This window comes from Anguilla anguilla, chromosome 9, assembly GCF_013347855.1.
Source record: "Anguilla anguilla isolate fAngAng1 chromosome 9, fAngAng1.pri, whole genome shotgun sequence".
NCBI lineage: Eukaryota > Metazoa > Chordata > Actinopteri > Anguilliformes > Anguillidae > Anguilla > Anguilla anguilla.
Window position 1 is genome coordinate 5,932,775 of NC_049209.1, and position 26,122 is coordinate 5,958,896.

At 37.8% G+C, this 26,122-nt stretch overlaps 3 protein-coding genes across 3 annotated transcripts; all 3 read right to left on the reverse strand.

Annotated features, from left to right (window-relative positions):
• Window positions 1-122: 122 nt before the first annotated feature.
• On the reverse strand, window positions 123-5,108 carry mmp30 (matrix metallopeptidase 30). The gene is made up of 10 exons (XM_035433804.1): window positions 4,985-5,108; window positions 2,791-3,035; window positions 2,527-2,675; window positions 2,311-2,436; window positions 2,054-2,215; window positions 1,759-1,942; window positions 1,213-1,343; window positions 744-903; window positions 512-615; window positions 123-360 (listed from the first exon to the last, which is right to left on the reverse strand). The coding sequence occupies exons 1-10, from the start codon at window positions 5,105-5,107 to the stop codon at window positions 233-235; spliced, it is 1,512 nt and encodes a 503-aa protein (XP_035289695.1). The 5' UTR covers window position 5,108; the 3' UTR covers window positions 123-232.
• A 7,152-nt stretch (window positions 5,109-12,260) lies between these two features.
• On the reverse strand, window positions 12,261-16,359 carry LOC118235358 (collagenase 3-like). Its single transcript, XM_035432585.1, has 10 exons — window positions 16,237-16,359; window positions 15,853-16,094; window positions 15,582-15,730; window positions 14,273-14,401; window positions 13,984-14,145; window positions 13,740-13,869; window positions 13,336-13,469; window positions 12,885-13,044; window positions 12,592-12,695; window positions 12,261-12,376 (listed from the first exon to the last, which is right to left on the reverse strand). The coding sequence occupies exons 1-10, from the start codon at window positions 16,339-16,341 to the stop codon at window positions 12,276-12,278; spliced, it is 1,416 nt and encodes a 471-aa protein (XP_035288476.1). The 5' UTR covers window positions 16,342-16,359; the 3' UTR covers window positions 12,261-12,275.
• A 4,281-nt stretch (window positions 16,360-20,640) lies between these two features.
• LOC118234926 (collagenase 3-like) lies at window positions 20,641-24,729 on the reverse strand. Its single transcript, XM_035431806.1, has 10 exons — window positions 24,584-24,729; window positions 24,193-24,434; window positions 23,922-24,070; window positions 22,735-22,863; window positions 22,435-22,596; window positions 22,194-22,323; window positions 21,782-21,915; window positions 21,513-21,672; window positions 21,251-21,354; window positions 20,641-21,020 (listed from the first exon to the last, which is right to left on the reverse strand). The coding sequence occupies exons 1-10, from the start codon at window positions 24,686-24,688 to the stop codon at window positions 20,920-20,922; spliced, it is 1,416 nt and encodes a 471-aa protein (XP_035287697.1). The 5' UTR covers window positions 24,689-24,729; the 3' UTR covers window positions 20,641-20,919.
• Window positions 24,730-26,122: the final 1,393 nt, after the last annotated feature.

Genomic DNA, 26,122 nt, shown 5'->3' on the forward strand with positions numbered 1-26,122 from the left:
CTTACACTGTTCTATCCAAATAAAGCTGAAAAAGCCCCCCCAATTTTTTTTTTTTTTTATTTATTTATTTTTTTTTTTTTAAGTACTGTGAGGCCCTTCATTTATTGAATGATCAAGAGACATTTGTTGTTGGAAAAACATCTTTATTGGATGTCTGATTCCATTTATAGTCACAGTACAACTTATTTTGTTTTATTAATCATAATATTGTTCATCAGAATACATACATAGCTTAAGAGTACTGATAATCAGCCTGATTGTTGCAGTCTAACCATTCATTGTTCAAATAACCAGGCTCCAGCCTCCTAAAGCGATAGTTGTACGCACTCTGCTTGGCCCCCTCAGACAAATATAAGAATCCTGTTTGGGGGGAAAAAAAGATAAATTACTTAAAGAGAGAGAGATGAATTTGACCTGGGCATGAATGTCTGCCAGGCCAGAAAAAATGTCAGCCTTAGTGTAAGCCTCTTCTATTCATTGCATTTGACTACATACTGTATAGTATACTTACCATAGAACTCAAAGGCAGCATCCACCTTTGAACCAATTCCACGGAAATCCTTAGCGATGTATCTGGGATATCCACGGTCCATTCTGCCTCTCCTTTCATTAAAGCTGCAACAAGATTTTCAGCAGAGGCTTTTTTTTTCAAAAGTCAAATGCCTTTTTAATTTGCATACATTTCTAAATCACGTTTAACAAGTACAGTACATTAGCTATTCATCCATAACCCACGTGCTCACCTCCAGTATTTGTTTTGAACAAAAAAGAGGGTTCTTCCCGACCATGGCACGTGGAGTGCTGAGTCTATTTTAGTCACCGATGAGGGGAAGCCAAATTTAGAAATGGGCTTGGGATAGCTAGGGAGAATGGTTTCCCCTCTGACTCCCCAGTACTGGCCACCTGCACTCAGAAAGGTTTCAGTTCAGAGAAAAGTCATGCCATGTGGAGTGATGAATAAGGGGCTGAACATGTAACCACATGACAATAGGATCAAATTGTAGTTTTAAACAAGGCACTCAAACTGAACTGCTTCAGAAAATGTCAATCCGTACACTGCAGATAGGTCGCAACATCACGTGAACTTTGTTAAGTTAACCAAATCAATGGCATACACATGAAGGATAATGTTGATATTAGGTTTCGTAAACATTTTTAAATGATGGATGTGTGTGAAAAGCAATTGACACAAGTTACTGTGTGTAAACATACCACTGAAAAGAAAGGCTACATTTTTCCTTCTGTATTCATATGCAGCATCCACAGAAGAAATAGGAGGCCAAGTGGACTTCACAGTGTTCAAACTGATGTCTTCATAGTAGCTATTTCTCTTCCAGTAGTACCTAACACATAATCAGATATATGGCAAACTCTCTGGACAAGAAAGTGTTTCACTAAAACAGATGGTGAATAGGTAAGATATATTTTTTGAAAAGAAAAATATGCAGTAAAATGCTCTACATGAACATGCATTGTCATGAGTATGAGCTAATACAGGAAGATCACGTCATCACACACTCAAAGTGAATGCATAAATGTCTGTCCTGACAAAACTCCAAATTCAAAATGAAAGACATTCAGATAGTCAGAAGTGAAAATGAAACTTTTCTCAGACAATTGTGGAGTCCTTTCTTTGCCCAGAATGCAATTATTTAAAACAGAACATGGAATGCAGATTTCACAACTCACTTTTTCATTGAATAGGCATAGGATTGTTTTTTCAAATAATGTTAGATAGGTTAATTATGCAGTACACACCCATCTTTGAAGAAGTAAAGTGCATCCATAATGCTGGTAGCAGCATCAAAAACCAGGTCTGGGTCACACTGTTCTGGTTTGGGCCCTGGTTTAGGCTCCGGCGTGGGCTTTGGTTTAGGCCCCGGCGTGGGCTCTGGTTTAAGATTTGGTGTGGGCTCCGGCTTAGGTTTGGGAGTCCGAACACCTGTAGAGGTAAGGAGAGGAATATATTGTAGTTCTCGCATTCTGTCCATACTACATTGTCTCTACGTTGCATACTTTATCACAACGCTGTTACAGACAGTACAACAGTTACCATATAAAGCTTGGACTCCCAGTCTGTCATCTCGTGGTAGCTTGTACCCTCTTGTGTCCACATATTTATAGTTGGGGTACATCAGAGCAGTGCGGTCTCTTGAATGGTCCAGACCTAGAGCATGGCCAAACTCATGGGCAGCCACCAACAGCAGATTAATTCCTGCACACAGATTTATGCCGTTAAAAATGGAAAGACATTACATGGGAGAACTGGAGATCTGAGTTATCTAACCCAGCGCTATGCAATTTCTGCACCTCTCTGGGTCAGGGTCCATTTCTCATCATCGTCAAAGTGTGTGTCTCCACCTACACCCTGCCCAGGAGACATGGCATGGGCCAGAACTCCACTGGGACCATCGAAGGGAGAGGAGTCGCCATGATCTGAATGTGAAGCAGAGGGAATTGTATGGTTTAGTGAACCCTAGCAAGAGGTATGTTTGGTATGATATATTTTTTTTTTTTCGAACTCACATCCTCCTTTAAACAGGATCATGATGTCTGCTGTGCCACTGTTGATTTGCTGGAAGTCCAAAGGAATTACATCACTGTACAGCTTGAATGCCTGGGAGATGGTGGCATCCACCTCCTTCTGGTTCAGGTGTCGTGTGTACTGGGTTATTCTGTGAGAAGCAAAGCATGAAATGTATTTTTTTTATTTTTAAAAACAGTATTTATTCTGTGGCAGACTACAGACTGGTGCAGTTTTTACAGAGTGAGAAAGAAATGAAACAGCACCTATATGTAACCTTGCTCTTCTCCCATTTAGGGCTTCCCGAAAAGTGTTGGTATCTGCTGACGTCAGAGACCCCACAGCGCGGCTTGCTCATCAACTCCAGAGTGTTGGAGTCCAGTTTCCCAGTCACCTCCAGGCCAAAGAATTCCTGCATTGATTGAAGCCTCTCCGTAAAGTTGGTCGGTCCTATTCCTCTGCCTTTTGAACCGCTGGATCCAACAACTGGAAAGAACTGGGACAGGTAGTGCTGGAAAAAAGGTATGACAAGAAAATAATTATTTATGCAGATGCTGCCAAAAGTCATCCGTGCAATTACAGTTTATTTAGGCCTTGTTTGGCCTTTAAATGATTGCCAAGCAGATTAGATGAGCTGGTGTTTCAGTACGATTTCAAAATGGAATGGCAGGTGTTCTTCTGCCACGTTTACTCAAATGGCATGGTGCAATGCATATAATCTACTTTTGCAATGCATGAATGATCCATTGTGATAATCTTTTATCTAATGCTGATATAAGGCAATGTTGTGTTACTGCATACTGATGTGGGTGGTAGTGTGGTGAAGTGGATATGCATTTGTGCAAGAAGATTGCTGGTTTGTTTCCCAAGAGGACCACTGCCACTTCGGCATGTCCTTGAGCAAGGTACACAACCAGAATTCTTTCAAAAAGTAGAAAGATCAACACACGTAAATTCTTACATGACTTTCTCTGCGTGTTTGATAAGCAAATGAATCATAAAAATAGCACAGAAGTAAAAATTAAGTATGGCAGTTTCGCATCGACCAAATAAAAGTTGTTCAGTCTGAACAGAAGTTTATTTTTGAATTATTTTTATATGATGTATTAATCAATCAATCAATCAATCAATAAACCTTTATTTCATCTTGAGAAACCATTGAAGAAGAATCTTCTTTTACAATGATGTCGAGTTACAGAGATTGAAACTTTAAAACATTTAGTGTAAAAAGAATTGCAAGTTAGTTAAGTGCAACAGAAATTAAAAATTAGAAATTAAAAATCAATCAACATTTAAACAGAGAATCGCTCTGTATTTTATTACAAATGTAAGGGGCATTATAACTGAAGGCAATTTTTCCAAGGTCGGTTTTTTCACTGGCCGTACATGTCGGATAAGCCTGCTTTGAGAATACGTGCTATCACTTACTGGATTAAAAGAGACTAGATCTATAGTGGCTGTTTATTCAATATTGTTTTAAAAATAAATAAACAAATAAATAAAAATGATAAATACTGATACTCTTCTTACTGATGGAGAGGACCACCCAACCTTTGCCTACAAGAGACAATGGTGTGTGTTATAGCTGTCACTGGTGATAATCCTAAATGCTGAGTGGTAAACAGTATCTAGTGGAGTCAGAGTAGTAGCAACAGAGCAACCATAGATTATATCACCATAATCAAGTACAGATAAAAATTGTGATTCTACTATTTTTTTTCTATGGAGCCTGGGAAAACAGAACTTATTTCAGTATTGAAAGCCTAATTGTGTCTGCAGTTTTGCAACTAGTTTGTTAACATGAAATTTAAAACTTAGTTTATCATCAACCCAGATTTCTAGATATTTATATTGATCGACTCTCTCTATTCTATTTAAAGAATAGATACCATGATTGAAATCAGTACACTTAGCCTTTGAAAACAACATCCATTTGTTAGTTTTTTTTTTTTTTTTTTTTTTTTTTTTGGAATTTAAACTAACTTCATGTTTAATAGTAATATATGAAGAGTATTAAAAGAGTGTTGCAAGTTTACAATGGTTGCCTATATAGAATTTGCAGAAAAATACAAAATTGTGTCATCAGCATAAAAATGGAATTAGTATGAATCCAAAGAAGAAGCAATGTCATTAATATAAACTGCAAATAGAACTGGTCCCAAAACATAACCCTGTGGAACACCCTTACTGATATGCAAATGCTCAGACTGGACATCACCCATTTTTCAGAGAGATAGTTCTCAAACCACAAATAGCCCTGGTGGTTGAGGCCCATGTGAGACAGACAACCCAGACGCAAAGATGATCCGAAGTATCAAAGACTTTATACAGGTCTACAAACAGAGCGGCACAGGACTTTCTGTTGTCCAGATCTAAAAACCAAGGATATGGCTGAAGTAATGCTATGCTTAGGCCTAAATCCAGATTGGTAAGGGCTAACCTAATATTAGAAAATATTACCTTTGCTTTTTCTTGATCCTCAACGGTGACATCCTGACTTGAAGATGGGGCAGTTTGACAAAGACTGAACACCACTGCAGTGATCAGTGTGAAAACTACACAATGGTCCATTGCTCCAGCCATCATCTTCTGCAGAAAAGAGACTAGAAAATTTCTATCAACCCAACTCACCTCCCTATTTATAACATGGAGGGCGTGGACACAGGTCCGCTTTTTCGTAATTTTGAGATATACAAAGCCTGTTTGGGTTACCAGATACAGTATGCATCCAGTACAAGTCTCATTGCTGAGCAGGGTAATACTGGGATGTGCCTAGACAGGCCCTTGGCCTCAGGAGTAAGGGACTGTGAAGTTACGGTGATGGGGAGGAGGGTGCCCACGCTGAGGTTCACGATATCCTTGCGACAGATCTGAGAACAGATTAAGAGATGTGTTGCAACACATGTGAAACCTTCTTTACGTAACACTATTGCAGTGGGCTCAAATCCGAGACAATCCGATGTCCTGCTATGGCTACAAGTGCCGTCTTGCATTGTGATGCTGTGCTCATGTTTATTAGTATCATTATTTAATCAATTACTGAAGTGAGACCATAATCGATTTTAAATGGTTTATGGACTGCATTTACATAGCGATTTTATCCAAAGCGCTTTACAATTGATGCCACTCATTCACCAGAGCAGTTAGGGGTTAGGTGTCTTGCTCAAGGACACTTCGACATGCCCAGGGCGGGGATCGAACCGGGAACCCTCTGACTTCCAGGCAACCGCTCTTACCTCCTGCGTTACGTCAATTTTACAAGAGAGACCACTTTAACAATCACGAAACTAAATTCAGGCTTTTTTTGGAGGTTTATGTATTGCAGTTAATTTCACTGTAACAAAACCGATCTATTTGGGCTGAAAATGGTCACACAATCCCAGAAAATTGGGAATGTCCAATGGTGTGTCATAAGTAGTTTGGAATACATTGTTCCTGCAGGAGCCACGTGTTTTACCACAAGAAACCGACACTTTCATGCTTGGGATATATTGTGTTTGAAATCACTCACTCATCCATTCCAAACCTCTGAAAATTTTCACTGAATTTTCATTCAAATACCGAAAAATGCAGGTGCATAAGGGGTCAGAGCCAGGGTTACAATATTTGTCCTTTTTTGACCAGGGTTTGCCCTCAGAAAACGCACGGTTTAAAGCGCATGGTGCAAGTGCATTTAGGGCGTGTCCAAATCCACTTTTGCTAGTTTAACGGCGGATAATCTGACCCCAAAGTAAGGCCCATAGTTCAAGGGGGTTGAATCAGAGTGTCATCTCCCATTCCCTTTAAAAGCCAGGTGCGCTTGCACTTTGGTGGATTGCTATTGCATTTGTTCATGCACTGTGTCTTATCTTTATTTATCTCCATTTATTTGGTTCTGGTAATCTTTTCATTTTGGTTCTGGTCACTCAAAGACGACTTTTCTGCTGTGTAGTAAAATGGGCCATCATTACAGATGGTTTCAGTAGCTATTTTATATATTCTAGATACACTACCTTCAGAAAGTATTTGTATCCTTGAACTCTTTTTACATTTTGTTTTGTTATACCTTATTTTGTTAATGCATTTAAATATAGTTTCCTCTTCACCAACATAATACATGATGGTGCAAAAATATCTGTATGTTTGTATGCACATTGGAGTTCTATGAACTTTAGCCCATTCCTTCTTGCAAATTCCCTCCAACTCTGCCAAGTAATAAGAACAGTATCAGTGACTTCAGGCCATACCAGAGAGTTTCAATGGGCTTTGGCCAGGCCATTCTAGAAAATTGACCTTCTTGTTTTTAAGATATTCTGTTAAACATTTAGTTCAAAGTTCAATGTTATAAGCAATACAGTAAAAGTGCTTCAGTAAGTTCTTGACCAAAGCAAGCAATTATCAAAATAAGACAAAGTTCTTTAGGAGTGATGTCATTTTGTTTTCCACCCAGCTAGCTAGCAACATGCCATTAATGCTTTACATAAAGACATTTCCTGAGTGGGCCTAACATTGAAAGCTGAAAGACTGTTGGTGTTGTCCAAATAACTCTTGAGAAAAACTGAAATTGAGTACTGGAGGTGAAACAACTTGCTGTCTAGACAACTGTGGCCAATGTGATTACGCAGTAGGGGCAGTTGCAGTGCTATCAGTAGTTGTGTAAGGTTGCATTACAAACAGGCCACGTTAGCAAGTGTGTTTTTCTCCACTTATGTCACGGCCCTTGCACGTATGTAATCACAGAACTGTTTACAGAAATAGTTTCAGCCTAGAGTTATTTCTATGCTTTTATTTCTTCCTCAGGCTGTCAACACAAGTATGCATGCACATGCACATACACACACACACACACACACACATATATATATATACAGTGACCACTACAAGTTTTTAATATCATTATGGTAATATTCATACTTTTTCCTTTCCTATTCTTATAACATCTTCACAAAATGACCACATGATATGTGTAGGCATTCAAGAATTATGTAGGACACAATTTTATATTGTTTGCATATTGCGTATATACATATTCAGCCTACACAGGCGTTATAAGAATCTTCCAGTGATGTTGAGAAACTTATGGTAACTTAAAATGGCTATTAAATTGCCTGGGGTTATTTCTGAAACTGTCATAAATGGAAAAATACCTTTTTTTGGGTGTGGGTGTGTGTATTGGGGGGCTTTGTGTAATTTGTGAGGGTACACTAGAGAATAAACTTCTGTTTTTGGGAGAAAGAATACTTTTTATATAATAGTATATTTTATATAATAATATAAACCAGAACCAGTTTGTTCTGGTTTGATTGATATCTTTTGTTATCCAGTAGAGGACAGCATACAGTAAGCTTTCCAGCAGTGTATTTCATATCTCGTTTGAGCCTTTGAACCCTGTGAACCCTGGCCCAAATACAGGGTGCGCCAAAGTCCCTTTTCATGACAGGAAAAACCCGGGATACTCTCGCTCCACACAATTGCAATCACAAATACATTTTTACACAAATCTGTCAGACGTTCCTCACATGGAACAACACACGGAATACAAGAATTTTGTCCCATTTTCCGCTTTTCTAAAACCCAAATCCTTTTTGGCAAGAGCATGGCAAAATCACCCAATGAACTTATGCGTTTAGTTTTTATTCATTCCTGGAATCGTAGTTTTCCATTTTAGGCAATAGCTTGTATGGTTTGCTGTTCAAACAATGTAACAAAATAAAATACAATATCTTTATTGTCCACAAAAAGCATGAGTGAAAGGGCAAATGTTAAAGGCACAGGTGTTCCAGATCATTCTTGTTTATTGATAATAAGTGTTTGCTTGTTATTACTTGTGCATTAACAGTTCGGTGTGCATTGCTGTAATATTCCTGCATTTTCTTTATCTATTTCGTAAAACTTCCTTATAAAATGGGCATTCTAGAATATGCAATATGATGTCGGAGATATTGTGTAGAAATTATAGCCTACATATTCAACTCATACAACGTATACAACTTAAATATCTCAGGCTGGTATACCTAGTATTTTTATTAAATACTTTCTAAATTTCATTTTAGAAAAGCAAATACATGTCTTGTGATATAAAAAATGGTCTCTGCTAAACTACACATAGCCTATTACCATGACCATCTCCATTATTTGAAAGTCAAACGTTTTCATCTAATCTGCCAGCAGATGGCAGTCCTGACCTTCATGAAAAATCGAGACACATCCAGCTGCAGGCATAGAGGACCAAGCACAGTAGTTTCCGACAGCTGCAGTTTTAGATGACGCGTATGCAAGGAAACTATTTTGATAAATCTGAAAATCTATAATCTCAACAAAAACACATTTACAAAAATGCCAAGTTGAAAGCACTGTCTATAAGCCAATCAATTAAAACTATTGCAATGGGTCAAAAGTTTACATACACCAAGTTGACTGTTTCTTTAAACTGGAAGATTCCAGAAATTGATGTGATGACTTTTTAGAAGCTTCTGATTGGCCAAATATCATAATTAGGAGTTAATTGTGAGCTGCTTGGCACTTGTGGCTGTATTTAAGGGCCTACCTTTAGAGCCACTGCCTTTTTGCCCTTGATACCATGGGAAAATCCAACCAACTCAAAGTTTTTAAGCATCATTGCCTGCCTGCCTAATTATTACATGCCTAATAATTAACATACCTATCTGCCTAATAATTAACATACCCCTCACAGATCACTATTAAGATCACGTTTTGGGAATCTTAGTGCTTTTTGGGCAACCATTCTGAATTTTTATTTTAAAAAAAAGTCTTTCATTGGTCCAAAATTTTTGGCACCTTTTGAAATTTCTATTTCCTGCCTCAGAAAACTATGAAAAAAGGTGTTTAAATACATTCAATACTGAATCCAGAGCATGTTACTACGTTTCTGAAAACGTCCATTCCTGTAAATAAACGTCCTTTTTCATCAAGTTCAAGAGACCTTCCTTTTTCTTCTTATAACAATCGCAACCTGTCACCTATTATGATTCTTTTATTTAAATATTACAATACAGGCCTACTTAGTATGATAAAGTAATTTAATACGATCAATTAATAAAATAATGCATAATGATAATTCTTTACGAACATCACAATGTGTCTCTAATTCTTTTAAGACTCCCTTCTCTAAAAAAGATGTTTTTAATGGTTAATCCCTCTTCCTGGATTCCTCCCAAGATTTCTTCTTATTGAGGAGTTTTTTTTGTTTGTTTTGTTTTAATTGCTTACTTTTTGTTGTTTCAGATCTGTTTTTTGTAAAATTTGCGTTTTTGTTTCCTCTGTAAAGTGTCTTTGTGACACTGTCTCTGTATACACATAACATTGAGTCAACTAGATAAATACAATTCAGTAGGGTAGCTTGTAACCCGAGATAAACCCATTCTAAAGCACAAAACTGTTTTGCAAAGTCTGCACAGTTGGCTGGACCTATTAGAAGCAGTTGAATTCCATTTCACAATGGCCAGTTTTAATCACAAAAATGATACACAATGTACATCCTTACTGTGATTCAGAGTGATGGAAAATCCTATTATGTTTTTAATGATTGAAGGAAGTCCAAAACCCGAAGGTGGACAGTCTAAGGAGCAGGGAATAAATGAGTCAGTCAAGTGTTTGCTTTGGACGTCAAGGTGTCAGGAAGGCCCCTGCTCACACAGAGTCACATTGAAATCACCTCCTGAAGGAGGGAAGTGTATACTTAGGTGAATTACTTGTGCAACTAGGACACCTGTAGCCTGGAGGTAACTCAGTGATGCATAGCTAAATGCCTCTTCATGTCCAAACATGACACAAGATGGACAGACGTGCAGGCTAAATAATTCCTAGAAGACTTCACAGCATTTTATTCTCCTGGGTTTCTTGTTCTCCCTCTTTTTAGCTTTCTTACGAAGACCCGAAAGAACCACAAATAAAGCTGATGAAAATATACATCTCTTCACCCAGGTCATTGTAGCAGTAATTAATGCTGATTAATTTTAAAAAAATTATATTTAGTACAGTAAGAATTATTACACTCTACGCCAGGATTCAAAACACAACAAGAGACAAAACTCAGAAGCTCTGGTGACAATTAGCCATAGTAAATCCTGTATGAAATCACTGTACCCGTGACCAGATAACATTATGCCTTGCATTGTGTTTGGTAATCAACTTTTTACTCTCTTTCCTCTCTTTTTAGTTGTCACATGAAGGCCCTATATGACACAAATAAAATGCTGTCAGTTAACCTAGACCCTAGTCAGCCTTAATTTGTCGCCTTCTTGTGTTTTGTTTTCGCATTGATGCACATGGAGAACACTCGTAGAGCAGCACAACAGGCACGGCTCCAGCCTTTCTGCCACCCTAGACGAGACTGTGGACCAGAAACGGGGGCTGGTGGTAGCAATCGCGGCCATTGGTGCCTCTCTGGACGGATGGCGACCTAAGCAACTGCCAGTGTCACCCGTGGCTAGAACCAGCCTCACACAACGAGGAGGACCTCTGTCTTGTAAACATTACTTGAAGAAAAACACGTTTTCATCGTACAAAAATGCCAAGTTACACACACGAAGCACTATAAGTCATTAAGACTTGCAAAATCTTTACATGGTAAAATAAAAAATAAAAACACAGGGCCAAGTTACTTTAAATAATTTAGGGAACATTGTGTTGCAGCATTGGTTCAGAATACAGCATGTTAAATTTGTGTTCGCTAAGATAGCCAATATTGTTTCTTTTAACTTGGCCTAATTTTCATATAAGTATCGAAATATTGAAGTAATGGCAGGCCTAGATTTTGTGAGTCTTAATTACTTACAGTGCTTTGTTGGTGTGAGTAACTTGGCATTTTTGTACATTGAAAAAAATCAAAAATCATTTCTTTTTGCACAGTGTTTGTTATGAGAAACTGATAACAGTAATGCATATAAATGCAGATTATGAGTGGTATGCATGCACATACATGCATGCAAACACACACATCATAGCCAGTCCACTAGATCTAGACTGCTGTGATTGGGAGGCAGACTGATATTTTTGGGGGGTCAACTTTATCACAGAATTTGTGATGAGTAGGTCAGTAGATGTGGGTGTAAAAATGTGAACCAACCCTTTAAGAAACGCTTATGGATTACAGTTGTCCTTATCTGAACCTTTACAGCCTGATCAAGGTTTACCGTTTAGCAGTGGCACTTTGCTATATATATATATATATATATATATCGGGTGAACCATGGAAGAATTGCAGCCCTTTTTATACATAGTCGCTACTCATTTTAGGGTAGAAAAAGTAATTTGACAAATCAACATAATTTGAAATAAAGCCATTGTGCATTGTGAGAACGGCTGTTGGTGGGAACAGTTTTGAAATTTCCTAACTGCTGCTGACATGAACATTCTGATGAAACTCTCACATCCTCAGTATACAGCATGCTGTGTAACACTGATTCCTACTGAATGATGATAACTGATAAACATTACAATAATTTATACATTTAAAAAGAACAACAAAAAAGGTTTGTTTGATATTTCCAACATTTATTAAATAAATGCAAATTGATTAAATATAAATAATAATAAGGGAAACATTTGTAAATAAATATTCAATCATTTAATATAATAAATAAAAAGAAACTGGTACATTCAATACAATATATTTCATAAAAATCACTGTATTTTTAATTTACAGAATTATTGATGTCTGAAATTGATTTCAAATGTTAGACATCAATAATTCTGTTAATTCACTTGTTTTCTGTCAAGTGAATCAAATTTAACTACGTGTGGAAAATTCTTAACAACGCAGGAAGTAGCTGTTTCCCAAAACACGATAAAGTCTCTTGCTTCTGGAGCTGTATTCAAACACGTGTGGTCCCTTGAAGAGGTATGTAAATCCTGAAAAACATTGAACATTGAAGATGTATTACATAATAATCAAATGGTCAAAGAATATGTATTTATGTTGCTGACATCAAACTTAATTTAGCAATTTCACCTAATAAGAGTGATTTATGTGCACTAGAAGTATAATTCAAAGAAAAGTCAGAGACATTTTGCTGGGGGACATATTGTACCCTTTGGTTGCAATATATTTAGTGTCTCAGGCTCACCGCTGTTTTGAAAGGCAGCTGTGACTTTCCCTCTGAAGCCTGGGAACCCATCCTCCACCAGTTTGGGGAATCCACTGTCCATTGTCTGTCTGGCCTCATCATAACTATGGAAACGGAAAGAAAAGATTACTGATGGGAAGGTCGCCCAATCAAAGATGAAAAGGACAAAGTACAAAACCTTTTCGAGATAATTTAATTGCTGCGCAAGGTGTGATTTGCACGTGATAGGGATCGTAAATGCTGTAACAATTTGAAGTGACGGTGCACCTCATAAAAATCGAACGATTACAAACCTGTAGTAATGTTTGTCAACGAAGAACAAAGTCTTGCCCGAATGTTCTTCATACAGGGCAGCGCTGACTTTTTTCACAGTCTTCGGCAGACCCATACTGCTGATGCTTTTGGGGTAGCCCCTCACAAGGTCGTAACCAGAGATAGCCCAGACTTTCTGGCCTGTAATAAAAATAAGACCAGGTCAAAACCTAGCATATGGCTGGACCGGCTGACCAATGGTGTAACTTCACAACTCGGCCGACCAATGGTGTAACTTCATCACTCAGTCACTCAGTCACAGACATTCGCGTTTGTAGGGCTGGCCCTGCTGTTGTGGTCCAGCCAAAAAAAAAAAAATATATATATATAAATAAATAAATAAACGATTAATATTTAACCACTAACAACAATCCTGTTTTCAAAAAGGAGCAGTTCATAATGACAAAATATTCAAATGCTTTTGCCTCTCACCTTTGAAGAGGTACACCCTGTCAGTCTCTTGGCTCTCATAAGCAGCATCAAGGTTGTCGGGAACTTCAGGCCAGAAGTTCTTGATAAGGCTTTGCACAGCCTCCCCGCTCTGAGGGTAAATCCTCCAGAAGAACCTGTGAGAGAATTCAAATGCTCACTGCATCGCTAAAACTGAAATATCTTTTTTTGGTTTCTTCATTGAGTTCTCTACTGCCTCATGCCTCATGCAAAAGAAACACAAACGTTTTTTATTTTATGTCTTATATGCCGTATTTAAACTATAAATGATTTTGTTCTACCGTGGTATGATTGGTTGCTGAGGCCAAGATTGTATTGTCTATAATCATGATTAGGGACAATCCTCCATTCTATACTGATGATAATTTTTTTTTTTTTTTCATTACCTTCCCTTGAAGAACATCTGTTCTCCACGTAGAGTTGCAACGGCATCCAGGACCAGGTTTGGGTCGCAAGCATCAGGGGTCGTAGGGGGCTCGGGGTCAGGGTCTCCAGGGTTCACATCGGGGTTTTTGCCTAGTAATCATAAGAAACAAAAAAAAAAAAGTGAAATGTTGCACAGCTTCATTCATACAACAAACAACATTTACTCTGTTGCTTTTTAAAAACTGGTTTGCTGTTTTTACTAACCATAGAGAAACTGTATTCCGTTGACATCATCTTGGGGCAGGGAGAAGCTGTTGGGGTCACTGTAGCTATAGACGGGATACATCAGGGCACCCGGGTCATTGGAGTGGGACAGTCCCATGGAGTGACCAAACTCATGGGCAGCCACCAAGAACAAGTTGTACCCTGCAGATTAAATGGAATCCAGTCAGATAAATTACATATTTCAAAATGATATACATTTTTCACTTTGTGTTTCCCATTATTGGAATTTCATGGATCGAGTAGGGAATCTTTTGGGAGGAAACCTCACCATTTGATGACTGGAAGGTGAATGTTTCATCATCATCAAAATGAGCGTCGCCCCCGATGCCGGCGGCAGGTGGAAAAGCATGAGCCAAAGTACCATCTGGTCCATCAAAAGGATAATAATCCCCATGTTCTAGGAAAAGAAAACATTTCATAAAACAGTTATTACAATATGCTATCCAGTGTATTCCTAAAAAACCTATTTCCAATCATTTCATTCCGGGATTAAATATTAAACACTAATAGATAGTTAAATTCAAGATTTTGAATGGCTTTTTAAAAAAATAGATAATCCTGTATATCATCAGGCAGAAATAGCAGAGCAAGGAATAACATGCCTTGCGAACTTTCAAGGTTTTATTCCAGTGACAGTATCTTTTGTTTATGTTCTTTAGATCCCGGTAATTCCTGAAATTGGTTTAACTTTAAAGAATATCACTCACGACATAACCATTTGGTTTGACAAAATATATAAATTTGCAGTGGAGACACTGTACTGTTAAAAGGTCCTGCAATGTTCAAACATTTTCTCAGCACCAGTTCATATTTCCATTGCCTTAGAGGTCAAATAAGTTTAAAATTATATGTATGGTAACTGATTTTAAACGATACCTTTTTAGTTTTGAAAAACACAAAACATCACTGTGCTAGGAGGAGAGAGCATGTCCTTATGAGTCATCATTCATAACACTCTTGTAACTCTTACAAATATTATTCTCAATAAAACATTCTCTGTCTGCAATCATTTTTCTTTGGGACACAAAATCAACAAAATAAACAGTCATTATTTGAAAAATAAAGGTCTCACATATCACATCACAATTTTGTTTTTTGGCTACTCCTGTATATAACACAGGAGGAGAAGGAGGGACAAGCAGTGACAAGCCCTGGACAGCATACATAAGATTGCATTTAGTGCTGTAGTTACAATGCTGATGATGATTTGGAATTTCTTTGGAATTTGTTTACTGTCCCTCCGTAACTGTGGATTATGGATTTTTATATTCTCTTCATCATTACTCCTCCTCAGTAACAATTTTATAGCTTTGAAGTCAATGCACAACATTATTTTAAATAAAATATTTGCACAACCATTTTGTTTGACAACAATGTTCATTTGCAGGCAAAAGTCACTGTACTACAGCTGTTAGTCATGCAGAGTTTTGGCTCTAGTGAACACTTCCTGTCACCTATTAAATTCTTTTGGCATAATGTTAATTTTTGAGGGTTAAAAAAAACAAAAATGTATCATAAAACATTTTAATGTCAGAACACGTCAAAAAAAAAAAAATGCATTCTGCTCCGTTCTTTACCTCTGGTGCCGAAGGAGACCATGATGTCTGCTGTGCCACTGTAGATGCGGGTGAAGCGCAGTGGTGTGACCCTGGCCCACACCTGCAGGGCTTTCTCAATGACAGAGTCCACCTCAGACACAGACATGTCAGGAGTGTAGTTCTCAATCCTGGGAAAAACACACACAGCCGCCAGTCAACGTCTGAGAACTGATATTCATATTCATACCACCTCACAAACAAGCACTGATTTCACTGGTACATCATAGGCAAGAACAGTGCTCTTTGTCACCTGTAGGTCAGCTTGTTGGTTGGCCATTTGAGGTTCCCAGGGAAGGTGGTATACTGGGAAACATCAGGAACCCCACACCTTGGCTTCTTCATCACCTGCAAGGTGTCTGAGTCTAGAGTCCCGGTCACCTTGAGTCGAAAGAACCTCTGCATCTCACTCAGCTTTTCACCCAGTGGACTGACACCGCGGTGGAAAACGCGTCCCCTCTGCTCAGTCAGGTTGTAGAACCTCTTCAGGTACATCTACAGCAGGCATGAATGGTCATTAAATACATTCATATACATATAGCATAAACAGTTATAATTATATACCTAAAACTGTGATCATTTATTATCCATGAAAAGGGTCATTCTTATGCAGAACACTCTGAAAATCTAATCTTACCTCTGCCACATCTTTATCTTGCTCTGTGCCAGGAGGGGGTAATATTGGAAGGCAATGCGCTGCTATTGCCAGGGAGGCAAGAATGCACAGGTTTATTGTCTTCATGTCTTCCTCTGGTCTCTATGTCTGTTTGTGTTGTGTTCACCTGGACCTTTGCTTCTTAAATGCACTCTGAGTTTGGTGCATTGAGCAATAATTGTTTGAGTCATGGCCAGAAATTTCCATGATTAATCAGGAAGGAAGTAAAGCATTGAATAGCTCCTTGTTGTAGAAATATTTTATTGCCTTTTATTGATCACTAACTTTTTTCTCAATTTAGTTAGAAAGTTTTTAAATCCATTTTTCCCCTATGCATCCATCTTTACCCTGTTTAGAAAATATCACAATTAAAGATATGAATATATTGACGTTTTCTAGGTTTTTGTTTTGTTTTGTGGCTAATAGAATTATACTTACGGGCTTTTGACAGCAATAACACTTGCAGTAATTTTTAATTGATCTTATTTATTGGACTATTAATTGGACTATTTAAAACATATATTGTATTTGACATCATTCTTTTATTGTCTTGTGATTTACATACAATATTCAATTACTGAACTCCAACCATTATGTTATTAAATTTTTGTGTAAAGTCTATAGTTTTTTTTTTTTTTAATTTTTTATTTCATGAATGTTGTATATGTTACAATCTGTACAATCAATTTAACCCGTAATACTTTACAATGTTGAGCAGACTGTGTAAAGTCCAACAAGTTAACCACCATAATTGGTTATGCCACTCTCATTTAGCTGTGTTGCCAATTAAAAAAGTGTTGAAACGTTGAAATAGATATCAAATAAACCGCAATGTCAAGTAAGAAAAAAAAAAAACTTTATCCACTGAATTGGTTCCTAAGCATAATGCATATGTTTTATCTTTAAATTGTTTAAAATGTATATATCTTGTTAATGAAAGAGCAAATGAAAATGAAATGTAAACTTAAAGGAAAATAATAGGGAAAAAGTAGTTTTTAGAGCTATCAACATCTTACCTAGTTTCCTTTTTTTGCCATGATTTTTTTGTTTTTTGTTTAGGTATAATCTTCAGGCAAGGCTAGTACTTTGTCAGCGTTTAGAACATTCTGCTTTAAAAATGTCTATGCCTATCCATAAAAAAGGAATTGGCGGGTAATTAGACGGTTTAAAAAAAACCTGTTGAGTGAGCAGAAAAGAATTCCAGTGACAACATGTCATAGACGATAGACATCTAGGCAATCCCCACAATTATTATATGACTCCATGCCATGCCATGTCTTGAGTCACACACACAAACACAGCCTGATGATTCACAACTAATCAAGGAATAAAATTATTTCAAGAGGAAATTACATGAATCATTTCTATGGGAAAACACATCACGCACATAAATTCAAAAGTGTTGGTACAGTTACACAATTTTTTATTTATTTTTTTGCTCTGGACTTCAGCATTTTGTATTTGAAATAAAACAATGAATACAAGGTGGGTAAATAAAACAATAAGCCACAAAAGGCAGTGGTTTACGGTGATTTTAAAACAGCTAAGGGGCGTTGTTAGGCACGACGCGGAGTGTCTAAAATCTAAAAGTTGTTCTAAAAGCACTGTAAACCACGTCCTCTTGTGGCGTGTTGCTCATATAAAATGGTTACTACATATACTTGGCAAGGTTTCATAAAATAAACACACAGCAACAAAAAATGCAACAATTTATTGATAACAATAATCATTCTTCAGCGACATTTAGCAGAATGGTTGCCAAGCAACACACAGACGTGAAAACAGTGAACGGACCACATACCACTGTTTAACGGTCCCGGCTTCGTTTCTAGACTTTTCCAGTTATTCAATTTCTCTCTCATTAATTTAAGCGTGTCTCCTTTCTACCTTATCTTCCTCCTCTATCCTGTCCATCTCTTTCCGCCACTCATCCACTCTTAGCCCACCCAGTAAGTCAAAATTCACAACAAAATCTGACATTATGAAACAATTTGTATAGGTGACTACTTGGCGCAGTAATATTGAAATTGTAATGCGGTCACTGGTGTGTGTTCATACAGTATTTTAAAACGGCTTTGAACACGGCTCAGCCAATCATAATCAAGGACCGGAACTATCCGTTTTGTAATGGGTATTTACATCTATATCCGTTGATAAGTGTGGGCATTATCGCTCGTTTAATACATTGTCCCCTCCATTTTAAAGTAATGGGACGACTTAACATAATCTGAAATAAAGTCATCATATGTAGTGCTTATTTGCAAATATTTTGCGTTCAATGACAGCTGGAAGTCTGTGACCCATAGACATCACCAGACACTGGGTGTCTTTCCTGGTGAGGTGCTGCCAGGCCTGTATTGCAGTCATCTTAAGTTCCTGTTTGTTACAGAGGCATGTTTCCTGCAGTCCGGTCTTCAGCAAGTGAAACACCTGTTCAGTTGGATGATTTAGGATGGATGATTGACTAAGCCAGTAAAAGATATTCCACTATTTGGCACTGAAAAAATTGCTTAGTTGCTTTAGCAGTATGTTTGTGCTCATTGTCCTGCAGCAAGGAGAAGTTCCGTCCAATTATTTCTGGTTTGATCTGAGCTGAAAACACATTTCTGTATACATCACCGTTCATCCTGCTGCTGTGTTAGTGGTTACATTGTCACTGAAGACAAGTGATCCAGTTCCAGGGGCAGCCATGCATGCCCAAGCCATAACACTACCTCCATGTTTCAGAGATGAGGGAAGGTGCTTTTGATCATGAGCTGTTCCTTCATTTCTCCACACTTTCTTCTTTTCATCATCTGGCTGTTCTGTTCTTGAACCCTCTGAGGTTATGTTGGTGTGTCTTTCCTTTATGGTCATCTTTTACGCATCTATACCATCCTGGATTTGTTCTTAATCTGTTTGCTGTTCTTTATCTGTTTGTTTGTTGAAATGTGGTTTTTCTTCACAAATGGAAGTACTCTTTTTGTCAGCCACTACAGTGGTCTTGGGGTCTACTAGATTGTTTGCTATTGCTGAGCTCATCAGTGCACTCTTGCTTGCTAACAATGTATGAAACAGTTGATTTTCACACATCCAATGTTTTGACTATGTCTCTGACCACTGTAGTCTCATTTTCAGCCTCATGATGGCCTGTTTTACTGGCGTTGACACTTATTTGGTCCTCATGCTGAGAGACGGCAGACTGCAAATGCAATGGCAACATACTCCAAATGCAATTTTCACACATAAAATCAATTCTAGACCTTTTGTTAGCTTTTGTGGCATGAACTAATGAAACAAATGTTCATTATGGCACTGTAATTAACAAGTGGGTTGGTGTCTCAATGTGCATAATCTGTGAAAACACATTTTCAGTGTACAAAAATACCAAGTTATTCACGCATACAAAGAACTCTCTTTAAGTCATGAATTACATTTAGCTAAATCGAGGCCTGCTGTTTAAAGCGTTGACATGAAAATGAGGCCAAGTTATAACAATATTTTCTATCTTAGCCCTCACAAATTAAACAAGCTCTATTCCAAAGCAATGCTACCGAATGCTTCCTAAATTATTTGATGTAATCTGAAGAGAATGTGGTCATTCAGACGTGTGTCACATGGAAGCGTCAAATGCCAATCATTCATAGTGGGAATAATCTTTAATTCAGCTGTGATACATTTAAAAACCTTTTTATCAGGTCCCTGTAAGTGGGGTCTGTGTGCTGTTTATTTATATACCTGTACATTTTTTTTCTCTCTTTTTTATATTGAGCATTATAATCATAATGGCCAATATCTACTGTGAATAAATGGGTCCCCTATAAACCTCACACGGTACCTCACACAATGGGACTTCAAGGGTTGTGGGGAACAAAAGCAGACAATGGTTTTGTACGTGGATGTCTCTTCCTTTTACACTCAGCTGGATAATGGCAACGAGCAACACGCATGTTTACCAATCGCCAGTCCACCTCCAGCCCCCACTGTCGATGGCCCCACTGCAGAGCAGCTAATGAAATTCTAGTTACCCTGGGACTTTTTTTTAAATTTTTTTTTAATTTATTCTCATGTGATAGAAAGTTGGTAGAAATTGAATGTGTTGTCTTGCTTGGTATGAACCACAACACCACCGCAGTATAGTATAATAATCATACTTTTGTTATTATATTGTAATTTAAAGTACACATTGTTCTGGATCTTTCTTTTTTTTTCTCTGTATTGTTAATGAATAGTCTTATTATGAAACGTTATTGATCTAAAAGAATAAAATGTTGATCTAAAAGAACTTACACCATTCAAAATATGTCCTCTTTATCACAAAAATAAAATATAATGGCAATGCACTTAAATATAAAATAATAATGTTTATTATAGAGTGAAATGTATTAAAAACTGGAGACAGACAGAGAAAATTTACATTTTAATCTCATATGAAATAAAAATATTAGAAAAGTAACATATGAAATTGGACATCGCTGGACTACATTTATAAAATAGGCACAAGATATCTGTAACAAATTAGTAAAATAGAACATTGCAGCGAAATATGAACATACACTTAGACCAGGGCTGCCAACCCTGTTCCTGGTGATCTACCGTACTGTAGGTTTTCACTCTCACCTCATTTAACAACTAGAGATCTCATCTAGCTGCTAACTAGTACAATAAGCTAATGCATAATATGTTTTAACAACGTAAGAAATAGTTGTTATTCAGCACACGGTACAGTCTTCTGCTTGTGGGGCTGAATTCATGCATATTTGATCCACTGTAGAGGTAGGAATATCCTAAAAAAAAGAATGTGAGCCATTCGTAAATAAAGGCAAAGATTAAAGATAAAAATTTTTAAAAGATTCAAAAGATTCAAAAGAAAGGCTCCAAGTTTACAAATGAAACACCTATGCAATCAGAAGTTACAGCAATGCTAGAAAATTGGATTTGATTGCAGAACTAGATTTTTCTTTTGTAATTCCAAGAATGATATGACATTTTGTTAGTGTCTCAGTCTCTGGCTCACCTCTGTACTGAAAAGCAGCTGTGACTTTCCCGCTCATGCCTGGAAACCCGTCCTCCACCAGTTTGGGGAATCCACTGTCCATTGCCTGTCTGGCCTCATCATAACTATGGAAATAAATGTAAGAGGTGGTTAATAGATCAAATTAAAAGCAAGTAAAATGCTATGAAACAGTCAGCACAAACCATTACTGATTTTTACATGGTGTGCTACAGCAACTGCAATGGCTGATTATGTGATTTAAGATGCAGTCAATTCCACAAACCTGTAGTAGTAGTTGTCAACAAAGAGCAAAGTCTTGCCAGAGTGTTCTTCATATAGGGCAGCGGTAATTTTCTTCACGGTGTTTGGCAGACCCATGCTGCTAATGCTTTTGGGATAGCCCCTCACAAGATCATAGCCAGCGAGGGCCCAGACTTGTCTATCTGCGAATCAACAGATGTCAACCTTTTGAAAATCAAAACAAGCAATGTTCCAAAACACTAAAAGTTAGCCATGACAAAAATGAAATGTCCAATGGCATGAGACTCTTACCTTTGAACAGGTACACCCTGTCAGTGCTTTGGCTCTCATAAGCGGCGTCGAGGTTGTCAGGAAGTTCAGGCCAGAAGCTTTTGATAAGGCTTTGCACAGCCTCCCTGCCCTGAGGGTAACTCCTCCAGAAGAACCTGTGAGAGAATTCAAATGCTCACTGCATCGCTGAAGACTAAAAACTGCACTGCTATTTTGGTTTATTCATTTTGAAGTTCTCTGTAGGCCTCATGCAAGTGGACAAGTGTATTTTGCCACAAACGGCGTAAATAAGTTTCTCATTGCTGGTGTGAAGCCATAGTATCAGGCTACAGTTCCATTTATTGACACAGACTGTATTGGCTTTTATATGTTCGATACTTCTGTACAGTGAATGTATGTAATTTTGTTGAAAGTTGGTAAAATTTTTCATTACCTTCCCTTGAAGAACATAATTTCTCCACGCAGAGTTGTAACGGCATCCAAGACCAGCTTTGGGTCGCAAGCATCAGGGGTCGTAGGGGGCTCAGGGTCAGGGCCTCCAGGGTTCACATCGGGGTTTTTGCCTAGTAATCAGAAGAAACAAAAAAAGTGAAATGTTGCACAGCTTCATTCATACAACAAACAACATTTACTCTGTTGCTTTTTAAAAACTGTTTTTTTTTGTTTTTACTAACCATAGAGAAACTGTATTCCATTGACATCATCTCGGGGCAGGGAGAAGCTGTTGGGGTCTCTGTAGCTGTAGACAGGATACATCAGGGCACCCGGGTCATTGGAGTGGGACAGTCCCATGGAGTGTCCAAACTCATGGGCAGCCACCAAGAACAAGTTGTACCCTGCAAATGAAATGGAATCCAGTCAGATAAATGACAGGTTGCTCCATTTCTTTCATATGATGTCAATTTTTCACTTTGTGTTTCCCATTGATGGAATTTTATGAATTGAGTAGGAAGTCCTTTAGGCGGAAACCTCACCGTTTAATGACCGGAAGGTGAATGTTTCGTCATCATCAAAATGAGCGTCGCCCCCGATGCCGGCGGCAGGTGGAAAAGCATGAGCCAAAGTACCATCTGGTCCATCAAAAGGATAATAATCCCCATGTTCTAGGAAAAGAAAACATTTCCTCAGCATGAGCCACCATCAGGGCTTGACATTAACATTTTGGCTCACCAGCCACTTTGGAAAGCCACTAGCCACCTTTCTGACAATTTCGTTATCACCAATGCTCCAGACCACAATACATTTTCCCATTGGACATTTAGCTACATCTGAATAATAGCCAGTTGCAGGATACTTGGATACACACGCAAAATGGACGTGTAAGGAAGTGCACATGTGATGTTAATTCAACAATAACCAATATTGTTTGTTGTAACTTGGCCTAATTTTAATATCAATATTTTAACGGCGGGTTTTGCTAGTTTTAAGTAATGACTTACAGACAGTGCTTTGTATGCGTGAGTAACTTTAAAGTTGAAAAGTATTTTTTGTTGAGACATATAACACAGGAGGAGAAGGTGGGGCAAGCAGTGACAAGCCTTTGAAAGCTTACATAAGATTGTATTTAATGTTACAATTACAAAGCTGATGATGTTTTTATGTCATTGGAATTTTTGAAGTTTGCTTACTATCCCATTGTAACTGTGTATTATAGCTTTTTTATACTCTCTCCCTCATAACTCCTCCTCAGTAATAATTTTATAGCATTAAAGTCAAATGTTCAGCGTTCTTTAAAAAAAAAAAAAACATTTTGTTTGACAACACTGTACCTTTGCAGATAAGTAACTGTACTGCTGCTGTTAGTCATGGACTCAGTTTTGGCACTAGAGCATATTTCCTTTCACCTTAAGGGTATTGTATATTCAAGAATTTCCTTCGGTATAAATATAGGTTTCTAAGATTTTTGGCTGCACCGCAACAGCGGGGCCAGCCCTACAAACGCGAATGTCTGTGACGGAGTGACTGAGTGATGAAGTTACACCATTGGTCGGCCGAGTTACGAAGTTACACCATTGGTCGGCCGGATCACGTGTGTTAGGTCCAGCCATATACTAGGTTTTAACCTGGTCTTGTTTAAAAAATCTATTACAAAATATTTAATGTTAGAATAGAATATGCAAAAAAAAAAAAAAAAGATGTACTTAAGCACTCTATCCTTTACCTCTGGTGCCGAAGGAGACCATGATGTCTGCTGTGCCACTGTAGATGCGGGTGAAGCGCAGTGGTGTGACCCTGGCCCACACCTGCAGGGCTTTCTCAATGACAGAGTCCACCTCAGACACAGACATGTCAGGAGTGTAGTTCTCAATCCTGGGAAAAACACACACGGCCGTCAGTCAACATCTGAGAACTGATATTCATATTCATACCACCTCACAAACAAGCACTGATTTCACTGGTACATCATAGGCAAGAACAGTGCTCTTTGTCACCTGTAGGTCAGCTTGTTGGTTGGCCATTTGAGGTTCCCAGGGAAGGTGGTATACTGGGAAACATCAGGAACCCCACACCTTGGCTTCTTCATCATCTCCAAGGTGTCTGAGTCCAGAATCCCAGTCACCTTGAGTCTAAAGAAGCTCTGCATCTCACTCAGCTTTTCACCCAGTGGACTGACACCGCGGTGGAAAACGCGTCCCCTCTGCTCAGTCAGGTTGTAGAACCTCTTCAGGTACATCTACAGCAGTGATGTGGCATGAATGGTCATTAAATACATTCATATACATATAGCATAAACAGTTAAAATTATATACCTAAAACTGTGATCATTTATTATCCATGAAAAGGGTCATTCTTATGCAGAACACACTGAAAATATAATCTCACCTCTGCCACATCTTCATCTTGCTCTGTGCCAGGAGGGGCTAATATTGGAAGGCAATGCGCTGCAATTGCCATGGAGGCAAGAATGCACAGGTTTATTGTCTTCATGTCTTCTTCAGGTCTCTACTTCTGTTTGTGTTGTGTTCACCTGGACCTTTGCTGCTTAAATACACCGTAACGCTGGTGTGTTGAGCAATAATGAACTGCATCATGAAAAAATCAGGAAGTCTACAATTTGCGATACCTTTGACAAGTATGTACTTTAATGTCAGTTATAAAATAAAACATCAAAAGACATGCAAGTCATGTACATTGAAAAAAAGTACATTTTTACTTTTACTTAAACCTAAATGTCTTAATGGCTTCCCAATTTTGTTTGTATATTTTAATGCAGAACTGTTATTACGTGTCTCACATTTCAACATACAAGTATTTAATTTGAGAGGAAATGAGTGTTTTGTCACTGATGGTAGTTTTGACTGAGGCAATTCTTCATTAGCTAATAAATGTGCAGTAACATTCATTTCTTGAAATTCTTAAAAATAACTATGTATATAATGTTTGGTCATTAATTGAAAGAAATATAAATCAGTTTCAGTGTTCTATGCTTTGTTTTTTAAACATAGATATTATTGACTGACAAAAAAAAACATTTTTACTATTATTATTTTCAAATACTTTATCATTTTTCGAATACACCATCTTTTTATGAAATTATTATTATCTTTGATTTATCATGACAAGAATTATATGTAACAAAGAGGTGTATGGATGTCCACCCATAGCTCAGTAAGTTAACAGTTACAGTAAAGCAACATAAAATAGCTTATGTTTAAATGTATAGTCTGAACAGCACAAATGTACTGTATAATGCTATATTTTGGAATATATGCAGACATCAATACCTCAAACAGTATTGTATTTGATAATAATATACAAAACATAGATAAAAATACAAAAATGCTTCCCAATGAATCATACGGCATGCACCTGCTCTGCTATAAAGGATAGATGATCAGACCTCTAGTAGTTGCTGGACGTAAATAATTCCTTCTCACCTAAATTGGTAGCACTCATGAAAACAACCGTACGTGTGCCTTAAAGGATCTTGTTGGTCTCTAAAAACACATTCCCTTCTAAATGCTCTTCTTATAATGATAGCTTGTCCATCAACAAGAACCTTACATTACTACCTGCTGTTGGTGTGTGTGTGTGTGATCTCACCGTGTGGCTTATTGGCTATGTTCATGTAATCTAGCTAATGTAAGCATAAACCTATGGTTTTGCAGGTTTGGGCTTAAGACTCTGTGGCCCCAGTAACAAGTCTAATTTGTGAAATTGCTTTGAGAAACCAAAAATCCCTTTATCCCAAGACGTCAACAAACCAAATGAGTTAGCCACGTATGTGAAACGGGGCCCTGGGTTACTGATTTAGCTGGATAACTGCACTGAGTAAACATCTCCCAAATCTGGAACATGGACTGAGGTAAAAAGAGCAGTTATCTAGCTAGCTCATTAATCAAACTTTGTGATACAGGCCCC

Excerpts from the sequence above, each read along its gene's own strand:
- LOC118234926 (XM_035431806.1), bottom strand. The coding sequence starts at position 24,688 with ATGAAGACAATAAACCTGTGCATTCTTGCCTCCATGGCAATTGCAGCG. Across the intron at positions 21,673-21,781 it reads CAGGGTGTACCTGTTCAAAG|ATAGACAAGTCTGGGCCCTC; the intron begins GTAAGAGTCTCA and ends GTTGATTCGCAG. Across the intron at positions 21,355-21,512 it reads GTTGACAACTACTACTACAG|TTATGATGAGGCCAGACAGG; the intron begins GTTTGTGGAATT and ends TTATTTCCATAG.
- LOC118235358 (XM_035432585.1), bottom strand. The coding sequence starts at position 16,341 with ATGAAGACAATAAACCTGTGCATTCTTGCCTCCCTGGCAATAGCAGCG. Across the intron at positions 14,146-14,272 it reads CACCTTCCAGTCATCAAATG|GGTACAACTTGTTCTTGGTG; the intron begins GTGAGGTTTCCT and ends TTTAATCTGCAG. Across the intron at positions 13,870-13,983 it reads CGGAATACAGTTTCTCTATG|GCAAAAACCCCGATGTGAAC; the intron begins GTTAGTAAAAAC and ends TATGATTACTAG.
- mmp30 (XM_035433804.1), bottom strand. The coding sequence starts at position 5,107 with ATGGCTGGAGCAATGGACCATTGTGTAGTTTTCACACTGATCACTGCA. Across the intron at positions 2,437-2,526 it reads GATCCTGTTTAAAGGAGGAT|ATCATGGCGACTCCTCTCCC; the intron begins GTGAGTTCGAAA and ends CTTCACATTCAG. Across the intron at positions 616-743 it reads GTTCAAAACAAATACTGGAG|CTTTAATGAAAGGAGAGGCA; the intron begins GTGAGCACGTGG and ends ATCTTGTTGCAG.